Source organism: Cardiocondyla obscurior, linkage group LG04 (assembly GCF_019399895.1).
Source record: "Cardiocondyla obscurior isolate alpha-2009 linkage group LG04, Cobs3.1, whole genome shotgun sequence".
Taxonomy (NCBI): domain Eukaryota; kingdom Metazoa; phylum Arthropoda; class Insecta; order Hymenoptera; family Formicidae; genus Cardiocondyla; species Cardiocondyla obscurior.
This window is the reverse complement of record NC_091867.1, coordinates 9,910,421-9,924,670: the sequence shown is the minus strand read 5'-3', so window position 1 is coordinate 9,924,670 and position 14,250 is coordinate 9,910,421. Positions and strand designations below refer to the sequence as shown.

The 14,250-nt window shown below is 35.8% G+C and overlaps 5 protein-coding genes across 6 annotated transcripts; 2 read left to right on the top strand and 3 right to left on the bottom strand.

The window, feature by feature from the left end:
* Positions 1 to 522: 522 nt before the first annotated feature.
* Ctsl1 (cathepsin L) lies at positions 523 to 5,060 on the bottom strand. 2 transcript variants are annotated; one of them, XM_070655225.1, is made up of 7 exons: positions 4,907 to 5,060; positions 2,554 to 2,674; positions 2,290 to 2,442; positions 2,024 to 2,215; positions 1,722 to 1,927; positions 1,504 to 1,655; positions 523 to 1,416 (listed from the first exon to the last, which is right to left on the bottom strand). In XM_070655225.1, exons 2-7 carry the CDS (start codon positions 2,650 to 2,652, stop codon positions 1,205 to 1,207), a joined length of 1,014 nt encoding a protein of 337 aa, XP_070511326.1. In that variant the 5' UTR covers positions 2,653 to 2,674; positions 4,907 to 5,060; the 3' UTR covers positions 523 to 1,204. The 2 variants fall into 2 exon arrangements, with proteins under 2 accessions (XP_070511326.1, XP_070511327.1); XM_070655226.1 differs by having other exon boundaries at positions 4,911 to 5,060.
* A 546-nt stretch (positions 5,061 to 5,606) lies between these two features.
* Positions 5,607 to 6,654, top strand: Nd-b15 (NADH dehydrogenase (ubiquinone) B15 subunit). The gene is made up of 3 exons (XM_070655237.1): positions 5,607 to 5,878; positions 6,162 to 6,305; positions 6,429 to 6,654. The coding sequence occupies exons 1-3, from the start codon at positions 5,750 to 5,752 to the stop codon at positions 6,498 to 6,500; spliced, it is 345 nt and encodes a 114-aa protein (XP_070511338.1). The 5' UTR covers positions 5,607 to 5,749; the 3' UTR covers positions 6,501 to 6,654.
* LOC139101807 (trafficking protein particle complex subunit 5-like) lies at positions 6,489 to 7,770 on the bottom strand. Its single transcript, XM_070655233.1, has 3 exons — positions 7,433 to 7,770; positions 7,038 to 7,347; positions 6,489 to 6,923 (listed from the first exon to the last, which is right to left on the bottom strand). Exons 1-3 carry the CDS (start codon positions 7,597 to 7,599, stop codon positions 6,825 to 6,827), a joined length of 576 nt encoding a protein of 191 aa, XP_070511334.1. The 5' UTR covers positions 7,600 to 7,770; the 3' UTR covers positions 6,489 to 6,824.
* A 192-nt stretch (positions 7,771 to 7,962) lies between these two features.
* On the bottom strand, positions 7,963 to 12,682 carry LOC139101795 (tRNA (34-2'-O)-methyltransferase regulator WDR6-like). Its single transcript, XM_070655214.1, has 13 exons — positions 12,498 to 12,682; positions 12,104 to 12,275; positions 11,854 to 12,024; positions 11,625 to 11,775; positions 11,329 to 11,553; positions 10,853 to 11,255; positions 10,640 to 10,780; positions 10,115 to 10,575; positions 9,834 to 10,019; positions 9,267 to 9,772; positions 8,750 to 9,186; positions 8,503 to 8,662; positions 7,963 to 8,427 (listed from the first exon to the last, which is right to left on the bottom strand). The coding sequence occupies exons 1-13, from the start codon at positions 12,559 to 12,561 to the stop codon at positions 8,376 to 8,378; spliced, it is 3,129 nt and encodes a 1,042-aa protein (XP_070511315.1). The 5' UTR covers positions 12,562 to 12,682; the 3' UTR covers positions 7,963 to 8,375.
* Positions 12,683 to 12,732: 50 nt separating this feature from the next.
* LOC139101806 (putative glutathione-specific gamma-glutamylcyclotransferase 2) lies at positions 12,733 to 13,933 on the top strand. The gene is made up of 2 exons (XM_070655231.1): positions 12,733 to 13,021; positions 13,226 to 13,933. Exons 1-2 carry the CDS (start codon positions 12,887 to 12,889, stop codon positions 13,754 to 13,756), a joined length of 666 nt encoding a protein of 221 aa, XP_070511332.1. The 5' UTR covers positions 12,733 to 12,886; the 3' UTR covers positions 13,757 to 13,933.
* The last annotated feature ends 317 nt before the right edge of the window (positions 13,934 to 14,250 follow it).

Below are 14,250 nucleotides of genomic sequence, written 5' to 3'. Positions count from 1 at the left end.
GCCAAGTCGAGTACATTATTTTTCAACACGTTACGTACATCTTAATTAAAGATTAATCGGACGAATCATCGCGCATGGAGTTGTAATATCTTCGTGATTAATCATCGTCTCGATTTCACATCGGGAAATCGGTACGAAATAACAGTCGAAGTGTCGAATAGGAAAACATATTATATGTCGTATGTCTTGTGACGCATAGCTATCGCATTACTGACACATTACTTATTATTCACAAATATTGAAAAACAGATATGACATTTGCTGCGACAAGCGGCGAAAGGCAGATATAGTGGCTGACGTATGTGCTCTCTTTCTCGGCCGCCGAGTATAGGGAGGTAAGGGAAATGTAGTAGGCCGCGTTCCCCCTCATTCCTCTGTGACCGGTGCTCCGCAACACATCTACGCGCGCGCTTCGTGTGAGATTCGACACACCCTACGCCAAGATCACGGACGCTAGCCGCCGTCGCAGCACCACGAACACCATTCCTGACGGTGAGTGTACGATAAATTAACGTAGCATGATTGTATTAATTTCTTTATTTCCCATCATTTAATTTTCTAGAAAATAGAGATCAATTTTTTCATGGATACAAAACAATATCTTAACTCTGGGTTATCTGAAATATATGTATATGTAATGATTTCTTAAACATGGCTTAATAGATCTAGCATTAGTTTTATAACTCTAATAAAATAAAAAAAAAAAGAAATGAGAATTACATAGAGTAACTTTTAAACTCGAGATATTAAGAAGATATATCGAGTCATAATATCATTCTGTGATTATAAAATAAAAATTAAATAAAGCTTAAAGTAACGTTCTACAATTGTCTCTAAATTAAAAGTATGTATTAATTAGAGAAAATATCAAATCACAATCTTCGAGGCTCACAACTTTTACTATTTTCGCGAGTGTTTCTCTTTTGTCTTTATTTGTAACAATTACGTAGAGAGACTTAAAGAAAAAGTTTCAAAGATAAAACTAAAAAAAAAGAAAACAAATTTTTTTTTGCTTAGCAAAGAATATAGATTGTAAAAACTTTTTATGTCAGAATTAAAAATTCAACTTTGAAGAAATTAATATGTAAGAGCAGTGAAATAATCTTGTTCCAACAAGTATATAACTTTGTGCGGTTACTAGTCATGTCAGTCATGTTTCAATTAACGAATCACAATGCACTAAAAAGTTCTTTATCGATGAAAGTTAAACTAGAGGATAACTGGCAGTGCTCGCAATGCCGCAGTGATTTTCCCTGTTCCTGGCCATCTTGATGTAACCGTCTTTGCCCCACGTTTCGCCCCAACTGTTCTTTACAAGCCAGTAATCGTCACCGGTTTCAGAGTCTGTGCCATAGCCAACGACTAGCACACCGTGGTCTAGATTTTCTGAACTGCATTCAGGATCGAAATATACTCCTAAAAAAAAGTACGATTTATAGTAAAGACAATAAATAAAAACTTAAATAAATTCAGATTTTACAACATATAAATAAGTTCTCGTACCTTCGCGGTAAAATTGGAAAGATTCACGAGAGGCGTCAATAGCGACGGAGATCGGGCCTACAGTGGCAACTGCAGCCTTCAACTTCTCCTCATCTCCTTCTGGAATGTCTACGAAGCCGACATCGGTAGCGCCGTTGTTTTTCGGATTATATCTACAATGCCAAAAAGGTAATAATTAAATTCTACGTTTTAAGCATGTTTTTATAATAGACATATACCTGCACTTGTCATTCTCTGCTTCATATGGATAGCTCTTCTCAGTATCGACACCTTTGTTATCTTTGACATACTGGAAAGCATTATCCATCAAACCACCGTTACATCCGTTATTACCGTATTTGCTAGAGCAGTCTACTAGATTCTGTTCGCTTAAAGACACTAAAATGCCACTTCGTCTGAAATGCTGGCCCTCCAAGGCTCCAGTCTACAAAAAAATTAAGTTAAAATTAATAAAATTCAAATTATTAAAGTTACGAATCAAAGATATTAATATTGAGAAGAGATTGCAAAACAGACTTACAGTAGAGAACGCCCAGCAAGATCCACAGTGTCCTTGATCTTTAACTGCTGTAACAGCACCATGTTTCCTCCAATCGACCTGTTTTGGCAATTCGACGTGAGCTGGTGGGATATATGTCGCTCCCACAGACTCTTTCCACGGGCTCACTGATTTGTTGAAACCATTCAGAGTATTAATAAATTCATGATGCAACTGTAAGAGAAATGAACGTATCGTAAAAACACCGCTCGCTTCTCAATGCAGGTAACAATCTTCTTATAATTTACCATATCGCCATATTTGTTGATTCCTAATTTGTAAGAAACTTCCTTTGTCTCGTATTTGCGATTATGTTCAGAGATTTTGCGTTTGTTATCCAGGAAAATTTTCATTCTATAACCCTCCTCAACCGAAGATTTATAGATCTTTTTATGGTGCGTCTGAAAATAATAAATATAATCAGTATTTCGTTTAGTCGTATTTTTTTTTCTTTTTTTTTATTATTATATTCCATAACACTGATGTTGCTAACAAGTTTAAGAATTTTATACCTTGAAAATGAACCATTCTGCATCCAAAATCTTGTTGAAGGAAATGGCCTGTCCTGTGGCAAGGACCGCCAGTAATAACAAGGCCACAACGCTCTTCATAATTACTCCTTAATTAGGCTACCTAGAAAAAAGAATAATATCAGTAATAAAATATAGATTAGCTTCCTCAAAAGAAAACAATTGATTTTATATCGCAGTTGAGAAATTACGAGTGCATCAAATTTTTATAGCAGCTTGTTCGCTTATGTCTCACGACATGCATAAACATTATTATTTTGCAATAAAATTAATAATCGCATAGTTATCACACAGATAAGGAAATTATTTCAGATTAAAGCTAAGCAGTTGTCACTTTAGATAAGCGAAAGGAAGATGATGAAACACCACGGAAAGATGTTGTGATTAATGTGCGCGATTGGAATGTCGAAAATCAGCTTCGTAAGAGTCTGAGAAAGATAGTTAGGTCAGATTGCTTTTTGTAGAGCATTATCACCAAGAACTTTCGTATCCAAGACGTTTTTTTTTTTTTTTTTTTTAACTGGAACTAGCGTGTGCAACGTGCAATAATAATACTTCGAGGTCAGGCTGATGTCGAGAGATAAAAAAAATCTTTCAGTTTCAACGCACTAACTTTTGCTTCGTTCTGCGTCAAAGCGTCCGCGGAATCAGCTAGATTATCTCGGTCGGTTCGAGAATTTTGTGGTTTTCAGCGATGACTCACTTTCTTTTTCTCGTAGCTGGAAAACAACAAGCCAGACGTAATCATCGACGCAGGTCCAGCTCGCGATGCTCGCTCAGCACACTGTTTGGAAACGCGCAAGCGGACGCGCGATCACGTGTAGATAACGGATCTCTCGACCTCGCGTCAAACAATGAACGCGATAATTTTATGGTGCGTGTGTGCACGCGCGTGTATGCCTACCCATACGTGATTCCGGAAGACTTTCGAGGAGAGCCTGAGTCTTTTTATCTCTTGTTAATTTTTCTTTTGTCTTAACTTTTTTTTTTTTTTTTTTGCCATTCTTCGAGCGCAGACGAGGCGCAGAAACTCTTATCGAGCGGCTGATAACGAAAACTCGCAGTTTGGGCCACGATAAAATATTTTGATCTTTGGTAAGAATCTGAAAATTTTATTTAGTCTTTTAAATTTCTTATCGCGTTTCTGCGTTTTATTTCGACGCATCAGGAAGTTCGGATCGATTTAATTATTTTATTAATCAACATGCCTATCGAGGAATGTAAATGCGTTGTTCTTTCGGGCTTTATCTCATAGCTCCGCGAAGTGACGATGCACGATGACGACCCACGAGCCGTTTCTCCGAACGAAGAGAAGAAAAAGAAAAATATGAGCTTGCTTTTCTTTTGATTGCGCGCTAGATGCGCACTTGCCGCTCGGCATGATAAAGGAGTTTATTGCATCACGTGATAATGACATGCATATAGGAAACGATTTATAAACATGTGTCTCTTATTGTAATTGTTCGGCGCCGTTTGTTCTCGATTAATCATCTTTACAAAATAAAATCAGCGGAAATAACACTCGATAATAATTTTAGCGCACGCGAAGTCGCAAAGCTTCACTTACGCGTTTTTTTTTTTAATTTTTTTTACCGACATATTTGAAGCAAAATAATTTTTTGCTTTGCTGTTTTTTTTATTAATCTTAGAGTTTACTTCCTTAAAAAAAATGTATATATTATATACAGTAAAAAACCAGACTGCGCCTTACGCTTAAAAATAGCCACTTTTCCGCGCGCGAAACTGACAAGCCTGCTGCACGTGTCTCGACAAGTTCACGACGATGCGCGATCAACCTGAACGACGCTCGACAACAATGGGCAACGTCCGATTGCAAAATTGATTCGTTTTAAGGTCCACTTTATACGACGAGCTGCACGACACGTGAATATTCACGCAATACAACGGTGAAACCAAGTTAATCGCGCATGACACGCAATAATCGTCAAGCTACCGCATCCTTGAAGTCAGTGACACAATTTTCTCTTTTCAGTCCTTTCCCTGTCTATCTCGTCAATTTTTACAAGCAGTCCTTTCACGAAAATTAATAATAACCCTCTAAATCCCGTAGGTTGCATCTCAGCATCCGAAGGAAAGTGAAAATAAAAAGAGCGAAGAGACTAAAAAAAATTTCCTTATTTCGATCGTCCAGCTCGACCTCGCTTTGTTTACGTTCTCATCTACATAGACGTACGAGTCCATTTCACTCTGAATGATTCGCGAGAAAGAGACAGGTTGGGATTGGAATAAGCGTAAAGGAAATGTCGCAGAAATTGGAGGAGGCTTCGTCGCGGCGTAATCGGCGGACAGTAAAATAATTTGGAAATAAACGTACTCACGAGATCTCTCTGGCTGAAGAAGACGAACCTCCTATGGACGTAACGACAATCGCGACTACTCTTGACGAGCGGCGTCGCTCTTTTGTATTCCTCCCCCTCCGATGTTGCTCTCCACCACCATTGACCATGTGATTCACCGACGGTCAAGTGTCTGTGCTTCTCGACGCGTCGCTGCGCGTAGCGATCCGCTTATCGAGCCCGCCTCGTCGAATTCCGGCTTGGTTTTTGTCGGAGGATGTGTAGACGCAGCGACGGCGCGAATCACGTGCCCTGCGATATCGCGTAACCCAGATTCATTAATCGTCTCCCTCCACCTCGAGGAAAAGGACGACTACTCTTCCAATCTCCCTGAGAAGCGGAAACGATAATGCGAGGAGAAGGCTCATCAATTCAGCTCGTACAGCTCCCCCGTCGTCTGGCGTCGTATTGTCAGCTGATAAACCGAAATAACGCAATCGATCACGTTTCGTCGGTTCGTGCCCATTGTTTGACAAAATTGTTAACGAGTACGCACACTAATGAAAAGATATATGATATTTCAGATAAGATCGACATGCATGTATAGATATTTTGTAATTTCATTGCGCTCTCACGCAATTTGAGCGTTAACAGTTTTTGTTTTTTAGTTCCGTATTTGTTTTATTTGTCTCTGAATTAACAAGACATTTATGTTTTGCAGAATTGAACTAGAAGCTTGTAAGCGTCCGTTCGCAATTACTCGCAATCGGTACGGCGCTCGTCCGCGTGATAAGATAGAGAAACGTGGTGCGGAATTGTGGATAAGAGAGGTGAAGAGAGAGGCTCGAGAGAGAAGATCAGAGTTACGAAGCCAGAGAATCATGTCCTCGAAGAATATTTACGATCTCACGCCGGAACAGCGCGAAATATCGTTATGGAAGGACGCAAAGCGGAAACAATTGCGCGAAATGTATCTCAAGGATTCAGGACATCCGACCAAGAGTCTCGTTGTACGTGTGAACGTTTAAGTTAACCTATATGGCACCGAGAAACTCTCAACACTTTATTTTCACTTGCATATTTACATACATCTATATTTAGCGCATTTCTTTCGTCGTCATAAATTATTATATAACTATTTCGCTGTGGAATTCACTCGAGACAGGCTTATCAGTATTTATAAGTATTGTGCTTTTATTTTTAATTATATTAATTCGATTATATCGTTGATGTATATATACATATATATAATTTTAACAAATTATAATATGGTTGTTCGTTATATGATTACAGTTCGATGAAGGAATACATAGGTATGCATCCGCAAAAGTAGCGATAGAAAAGTACTTTGTACCTACAGCCCTAGGATACGTAACACGATTTGCAACTGTTATAGGCGTTATTGCCTTAACAGCGTATACACTGCAGACCAGACGGGTAAGCAAAATGTACTTGGTAAGAGATGTGAAGTACAAGAACGACAGTGTAAAGAAAAAAGAAAAAAAAAAAAAAGAATAACGTAACCTTAAAAGATATATATTAACGTATTCTTTTTCGTAGGACGCACGAGAACACAAGTATCGTACTGGGCAAATCAGTTATGCAGTCAGAACCCACAGGTTCACTCAATAGACAATTATTTTATCAAGATACAAGCAGTTGATGTATCTAATTAGATTGTACAGCAAACTATTACAATAAGCAATATATATATATTGATATTACATATATATGTCGCTAGAAGAAATAAAATTAACAAAGAAAATCATTTCAAGATCTCGATAAACATATCGTTGATAGTTCACGAAAGACATCAGTTCTAAATACAAAAAGGTACACATATATAAAAACAGGCTTAACAATAATTATACTTTATGAGTTTATCACAATAACTTCGCGTACAGGTATCGTATATCTTTCCCTCGCGCGAAAAGTATCGTTTCCATTCTCTTTTTATTACCGGTCCTCTAGTTGTTTGTCGCGTGCAACAACGGCATCGTCAAATTTAACCATGTACGTCGTTCCTTTGTGCCAGTGCGCCGTTACCTTAGCAGGCTGTAACACATTCGAATTATCGTTACAAGTGTAGGAAAAATAAGTCCATGCGCGTATTAAAAACCAATCAATCGATTCGAGAACTTCGAAAGATGGGTGGTCAAAGCTACTTACGAAGCCACAATCGCAAAGTACAGCCTCCACGATACCAGCGACGAAGGACGCACAGTTTAGACTACCTTTATCTTTAGGTACTGATACAAATTTGTTTACCAGGGATTCTTTTTCGATGATATAATAAGTACGTTCGTCATCATTGGCATGTTCCAATTTATCGGCCTCCCGGCCAAACAAAGATTTCCAGACCGTGCTTTTGATAAACAACAGCACGTTAAGTAGCTTTATCTCGCGTTTACCACCTTTCTCTCGTACCACAAGCAGATCTGTTATTCTGTGACCAACCTCTGCCCCAATCTCTGCCAATCTAATCACAGGAGAAAAGGCATTTTAATGGCTTTAAATACGCCTAAAATTAAGATGATTAATGAGAGAGAATTTGTTTTTCTTACTTGGTCTGCAGCTCCGGAACAGTATAAACTCTGTTTTGACAGTATTGCACTAGTTCGGAGAATAAAAGGGCGAAGCAGCTCAAGCTAACCTCTCCTTTACCCTTGCTCAGTGATTTGTCGAGAATACTGGTGCGCGGTCTTATAGCCGATATCGTAATGCTCGACATTTTTGTGTAATTAAATGTATCGTACGGTTTTCATAAATATTTATTGGCGAAAAGAGTTGTAACGCGACACTGTGATTGAAATGTTTTCACGCACATTCATTCACATACACACCGTTTGATGCTCCGATTAATCTGACATCTAACGTCAGTAATCTTACGCTAATGAAATATAACTTTTTGTTTCAGATGAAGTTCCAGAGAAAGACTTTCGTCGAAGGAGCACCAGCCTGACATCCCTGTTGAAGTGGCTAGTGCTGAGAGGAGGAGGAGGACCTAGGAAAGGCTTCGAGCACCGGCGGAGCAACTTTTAGGTAAGCATCAATTTTTTAAATAAAATTTTTATTAAAAAAAAAAACTATTACCTTTTTCTTTTTTTTATCAATTTTATTATATACTGGTATGTCTACATTAATATTTTACATTTTATGTTACAGTCACCAGCAGAAGTCTACAACTCCGCTGAAGTTTATGCAGATCGGTAAGTCGCATGATTTTTTTATTTTTTTATTTCGTAGTTTGTTTGGGATCTTTTAAAAAAAATAGCGCGTATGTGGCGCGCGCATGGTTTCTTCTAATATAAAAAAAACTTTGCGTGCTCTTTGAGAAAATTCGACTCGTTTAACAACACGGCTCCCGCGTGCTTCAGTTTGTTAAGAACAAATGTGAAAAATAAGCTTTTTGGAACATATTTTATTTTTTTTTTTTGTTGAAAATATGTTTGTCAGGTTTGTTAATTGTCTTTACGTTTTCTTTAACAAACATTTATATCTAAATAATTAAATAGAAAATATCTGAAACCCTCGTCCGTATATACAAACATAATCGCACCTGTAACATAACATTCACATTCGTAAAGATGATAAAATAAAAGAAATAAAATATGTAACAAATTCTCAGACTCACCTGTCAGGATATAACTCCATGCCCTGCACGTCCGTGACAGAAGTAAATACTTGATTTAAAATATCTACATGTATGACTCCATTAGAGTACAAATAACTGTGGGTAATAAATTGTTGATCTACTCCCACACTGTATATTTTATCATTATTAAATCTCACACCTGTTAATAACAAACATTCTGATTAAATTTACGAAATTCGCACATGTGTTCTTAACTACAAAAAATATTACTGAAGCATTAACTGACCAATGATTTGCGCGGAATGCGCGGACGCTGTGCTCCATTTAGACAATATTTCGGTCGACAATTTCTTTTCCGACACGCTAATTTGAAAATAAACGGCACTAAGGAGATTATCATCGCCACCCGTAATTAAAAGATATTCATTTTCATGCATATGCGTTAAATCGAAACAATTAATTCCTGACTGATGCAAGCCCAATTCTGCAAAAGGGATATTGTCGTAATTTACATTGCTCCGATTTCCACATTTCGCATCTTCATATACTTTCGAAACTGTATCGGTAAAATCGAAGAAACGTAGCTTTCCGTCCGTACTCATAGTTAATACAATAACTTTGGATTCGTATGATAGTATATGAATTTTAAAAATGCAACGATCTACATATTTAGTAGATACTTTCAAATATACGTTGTTGGTAATAATATCATATACAAATAATCTGTAAGAAGAAAGAATTTCATATTACTTTTATAACTCAGTTAAACACGTAGTATTATATTTAAAAAAAAATTAAGGTACCTTAAATATCCATCTGCACAAGCTATAAAGACTAACACGTAATTTTCTTCGAAAGAAGGGTAATAGGCGCAAATGTCCATGTAACGTGTTTCTGATTCTGTGACATAGGTTTGCTTAGCTTCCTGCCACGGTTTTTTGCATAATTGATTTTGTTCGTAAAGTAAATGAGAATTCAGATCAGAACAATTTAATTCCGTGTCGTAGCGTTGATAAATTGAAGAATCTTCTTTGACATTTATTTCCCAAATCTTTAGCTGTGCTCTACCACCGCCAGAAAAGATCAGATATTGAAACCTAGATTTGTGTAATTGAATAACACTTATGCACTTTATGCCCGAAAGATGACCATTGAAAATTCCTATATTTTTGAAAGAGTTTCGTTTAATTTCGTGTCGATCGATGTTGCTGAAACGAAGAGTGCAGTCTTCACCACCGGATATAAAAACGTCTTTATTATTCCACGAAATATATCGCAAGCAATGAGTTTCTTTTATGTGAAAACCATTCTGGAATGATGAAAATAGTATTAGTAACAGATAAAAATTTCACGTAATTATTACCACATACCTGTAAAACGGAACACGTAGAAAAAAGAGAGGAAGATAAATCGCATACGTGAATCTGTTTATTTTTTATGTAAGCGAAATTTGCTTTTGCTTGTGATATTATACAGTCCCACGATCTGTGGCCGCCGCCACAAGGAATTCTGACCATTATATTTTCGTTTATTAAATTATATATTATAAAGTCCACCTAAAAATATTATCAGAAAAATACTTTTAATTATATACACATATACAGAGTGTCTGACATAAGACGTCAGACACTATATATAATTTAAATCATACCTGTTTGAAACCTAATACAAAAATTTCTTTTTCCTTGTCTTCTTCTTCGTCTTCTCTTTCTTCTATCGTGTCATATTTTAATCTTTTTATATTTAATATTAATATGTTACTAATCCAATCCATTGGCATCTTTTTTTTATGCAACAATGATAAAGGCTTTGTATCTTCTGCACGTACTTGAAAAAATCTCAACATACCGTCGCGTCCAGTTGTTATTAAATTTCCTCCAAATATGTGAAACGATTGGACTCCCATTTTTCCATGAATTTTATGAAGTGTTTGAATAGGTTTTTCAAAATTACTTTCTTTTTCTAACTTATATACATAAATATTGCCAGCTCTGTCTCCACATATTAATAAGCCTTCAGAACTCGAAGTATCTATTATAATTGCTGCAGTTAACCAACGTTCTCGACTAGATGGTAATATACATTCTGCTATCACGGTATTACTGCATATACCTATAACGTTTTAATATTAAATATGTTCTAAAATGCATTACGACGTAGTTGCATAATTACTTACAATTTTTTTTAAACCAAAATATTTTTATCAGTCCATTTTCCCCGCATGCTATGAGTTTATCATTGCTCAACCATTGTAACGAGAGAATTTGCGAGTTCAATATTTTCTGCTTCTCACACTGCTGCAAAGTTCCAAAAGATTCTAAAAAATACATTATTGATTACTTGACTTTGTTTATTAAAAGTTTAAATAGAGATAATTAATATATCTTACTTTCGTATATTATTACACATCCTTCTCTAGATGCAAAGGCAACGAAATCGCGATTCGGTGAAACCTGCATAATATAATAGTGGTCTTTTGCTAATTGTATAGTACTTTTATGCGTTATTTCTTTGCTGTAATATAATAACGTTCCCGATTCAGTAAAAACTAAAATTGCGCCATCGTCTAAGTAAGAAATGTATTTAGGAAAGTTGCAAGTATCATTGCCAGATAAAAAAATTGTTTCTGGGCTTTTATAGTTTTTAAAAGGTTGCAGATATACAGATCCATCACCTCCGCCAACGTATACTGTCATATCGTCTTCGGATACGTCAATGCTCCATATAGGTGCTTTATAGCGGGCTTTATTAAGTAAATTACCTGAGAACGACCATGTACATACGAGTGAATCCTGAAACAGTAGAAAATATTTTTTAAATACATATATAAAAATAAATTTTAATTTAATGTAGTAAAAATCTTACTTCTCCTATCGTTAAAATAGTGTTATTTCTAATTAAAGCTTTCCAAACTCTTGCTGTGTGCACAAACATTGTTTTTATCGGTACTACTTTTACTCTCTGCCAATTTATGTTATCGCCCTCGGAATTTTCCTGTTCTGTGATCTTCCAGAATCTAACGCTTCTGTCATCCGACGTGGAACAAATAAATCGCGAGGATAAATCGCAAGCAACAGAGAAAATAACTCCCTGAAATAAATTTACAAGGTAAGAAATTGTTTTAAATATTAAAAATATTATCCTAAACATAATTAATAAACCTTGTGTCCCGATAAACGATGCAAAACCGGCAGGCTTTTATTAACGCCATAATCTCTATTGTTAATTGTCCATATTAAAATTTCTTGAAACACCGTTCCACTAAAAATGACCAAGTTCTCTTGGCATGTTCCGGATATAGAGCCACCATAGCTAAATATCAATTAAAAAAATTATTTCTGATAAATAATTATTTCTATAAAAAATTTATGAAAATTGTGAAAAACATACAGTATACATGATTCTTCACAACGTATAACTCGGGAAGTTCGTTCTAGCGTATTATATATGGCTATATAATTATGGGCAAATAAAATTGCCAATTGCTCCTGCTCCTCAAATGATATCCATTTTATGGCAATTATCCAGTCATTGAATTGGTCAGTGCTTTGTTTCCTAATTCTAGATGCAGACAAACAGAATATTACTGCACATTATATGTCAAACCATATTACATACATATTTAAAATAACATACATACCTTACATCACTCTCTACTTTCACAATATTACAGATGCATATAGACTTGGCACCAAATACAGCCAATACATTATTTTCTCCAGCTACAATGCCATGTATATTATTTGGATACAAGCAGTCCAGTTCACATTCAAATTTTCCATATCTGTATAAATAAAGCAGAGATCCCATGCCTGTAACAAATTAACATTTTGTAAAGCTCACATATCTTAAATTAATTTACTTTCATTATTTCAATTCTTTTTTTTTTATTTTTTTTTATTTTGTACAAAGCATTATAAATTTTCCGTTAATTTCCAACAGGATCTTTGAAGTATATAAAGTTTATAGAAATCTTAAATTATATTAATATTATTCAAATTACATAATTATGATAATATTAACAAACAGCTGACCTATGAACACGAGATCTCCCACGCTGCGAACGGCGAGGACGTTCGTTCGTAAAAATAAGGACATTTCTCCTCACGAATTACATTATTTTAATGTATAATAAACAAAGGCACGTTAGGTACGTTCCGGCATCCACGTGATCTTCGAGAAGTCATAAAAACTGCGATAAGGTTATATTTGGGTGAACAGAACAGTCCAGAAACTCCAAAATAGTCGCGCCGTTCGTAACATGGAGCATAAGTTCGAAGTAGGTTTTATATATTATGTTTTGTCATTGAAAACGTTTGTCACCCGAAAGGTTGAGCAAGAGCCGCGCTGGCGCCCGATGTGATCGTTATCATCGTCGACGGCGAAGAAATATATTTTGACAGCGCGACGTGAGCGAGCGGCCATGTGGGTGTTTGGTTATGGTTCTCTGATATGGAAAGCGGATTTTCCGTACGAAAAGAAATTGGTCGGACACATAAAGGGATATGTCAGACGTTTCTATCAAAAGAGCACCGATCACAGAGGCGTGCCTAACAGGGTAAGTTTATTTAACAGAAAAAGAGCTTTGTTTCGAGGCGAATTTTAGCGGCGTGCGTATCGATGCTTTAATTTATTTAGCTCTCTATCGAGTTCTGTTGAACAGTGGTTTTTTTTATTTTTTAAAAACGTCCCATCAAAAAGAACAGTATTTTTTAGATTCGGAACGCCTTTTAATTACATTTCTCTGTTTGCCTTTTTGCAGCCGGGACGCGTGGTAACGTTGCTTACCTCGACCAATCCTGAAGACGAAGTATGGGGAGTTGCTTACAAGATATCCTCCGAGAATATAGAGAACGTGGTGAACTATTTGGATTTCCGAGAGAAGGGTGGCTACATCAAGAAAACCGTCCTTTTTTATCCCTGTGATTTTTCCAAATCTGGCACAAATGCTAATGTATCCAGTGCGAATGCCAATGCTCTGACAAGGATCAGCTGTTCAAAGGATTTGCTGTCCACTGTTTCAGACGAAACTCCATTCTACCTCACTATTTATATAGGGGAAGAAGATAATCCGAATTTCGCCGGTATGGAGAGCATAGATACCATTGCAAAACACATACTTGTTTCGCGTGGTATCAGTGGTTCTAATGTGGAATATCTCTACAAATTGGCATCTGCAATGCGTTCTATAGCACCAGGTGTACAAGACGAGCATCTATTCGTTTTGGAGAAGGTCGTAAAAGAATTGGAACAGAAAAAGGAAGATTCATTGGACCTGGATCAATTTATATGAAACTTAATAGGTCATAGTGACAAAATATAGCCAATTGTGTCATTAAGTCAATCAGTCAATATTGGTAGCAATTAAAATTTATTTTATTTTATCTTCTCTGTATTTAAAAATAGGAGATAAAAATTCTAATTATGTTTCAAAGTGTATTAATTGTTTTTTTTTTTTTTTTTTTATAAACAGATTCTATAACATTTAAAGAAATATTAAAATTAATCAGGCGAGAATGTTAATGTAATGGATGAGAAATTAAAATAATGAAACTTTTTTGCATTATCCGCAAGGATAATAAGACAAATTATAATAGTGTAATTACAGGCACAACATTTCTAAACTAAATTTAATAAAAAATAAAAATAAGAATAATTTAATTTTTATTTTTATATAATCATAAATCATATAATCATAAAAGAGATGTGATTTGTGTTAATGAGGACTCCTCTTCGTAATAATAAAATTGAATAAAGTCTGTATTGAAATTATAAACTGCTACTAGC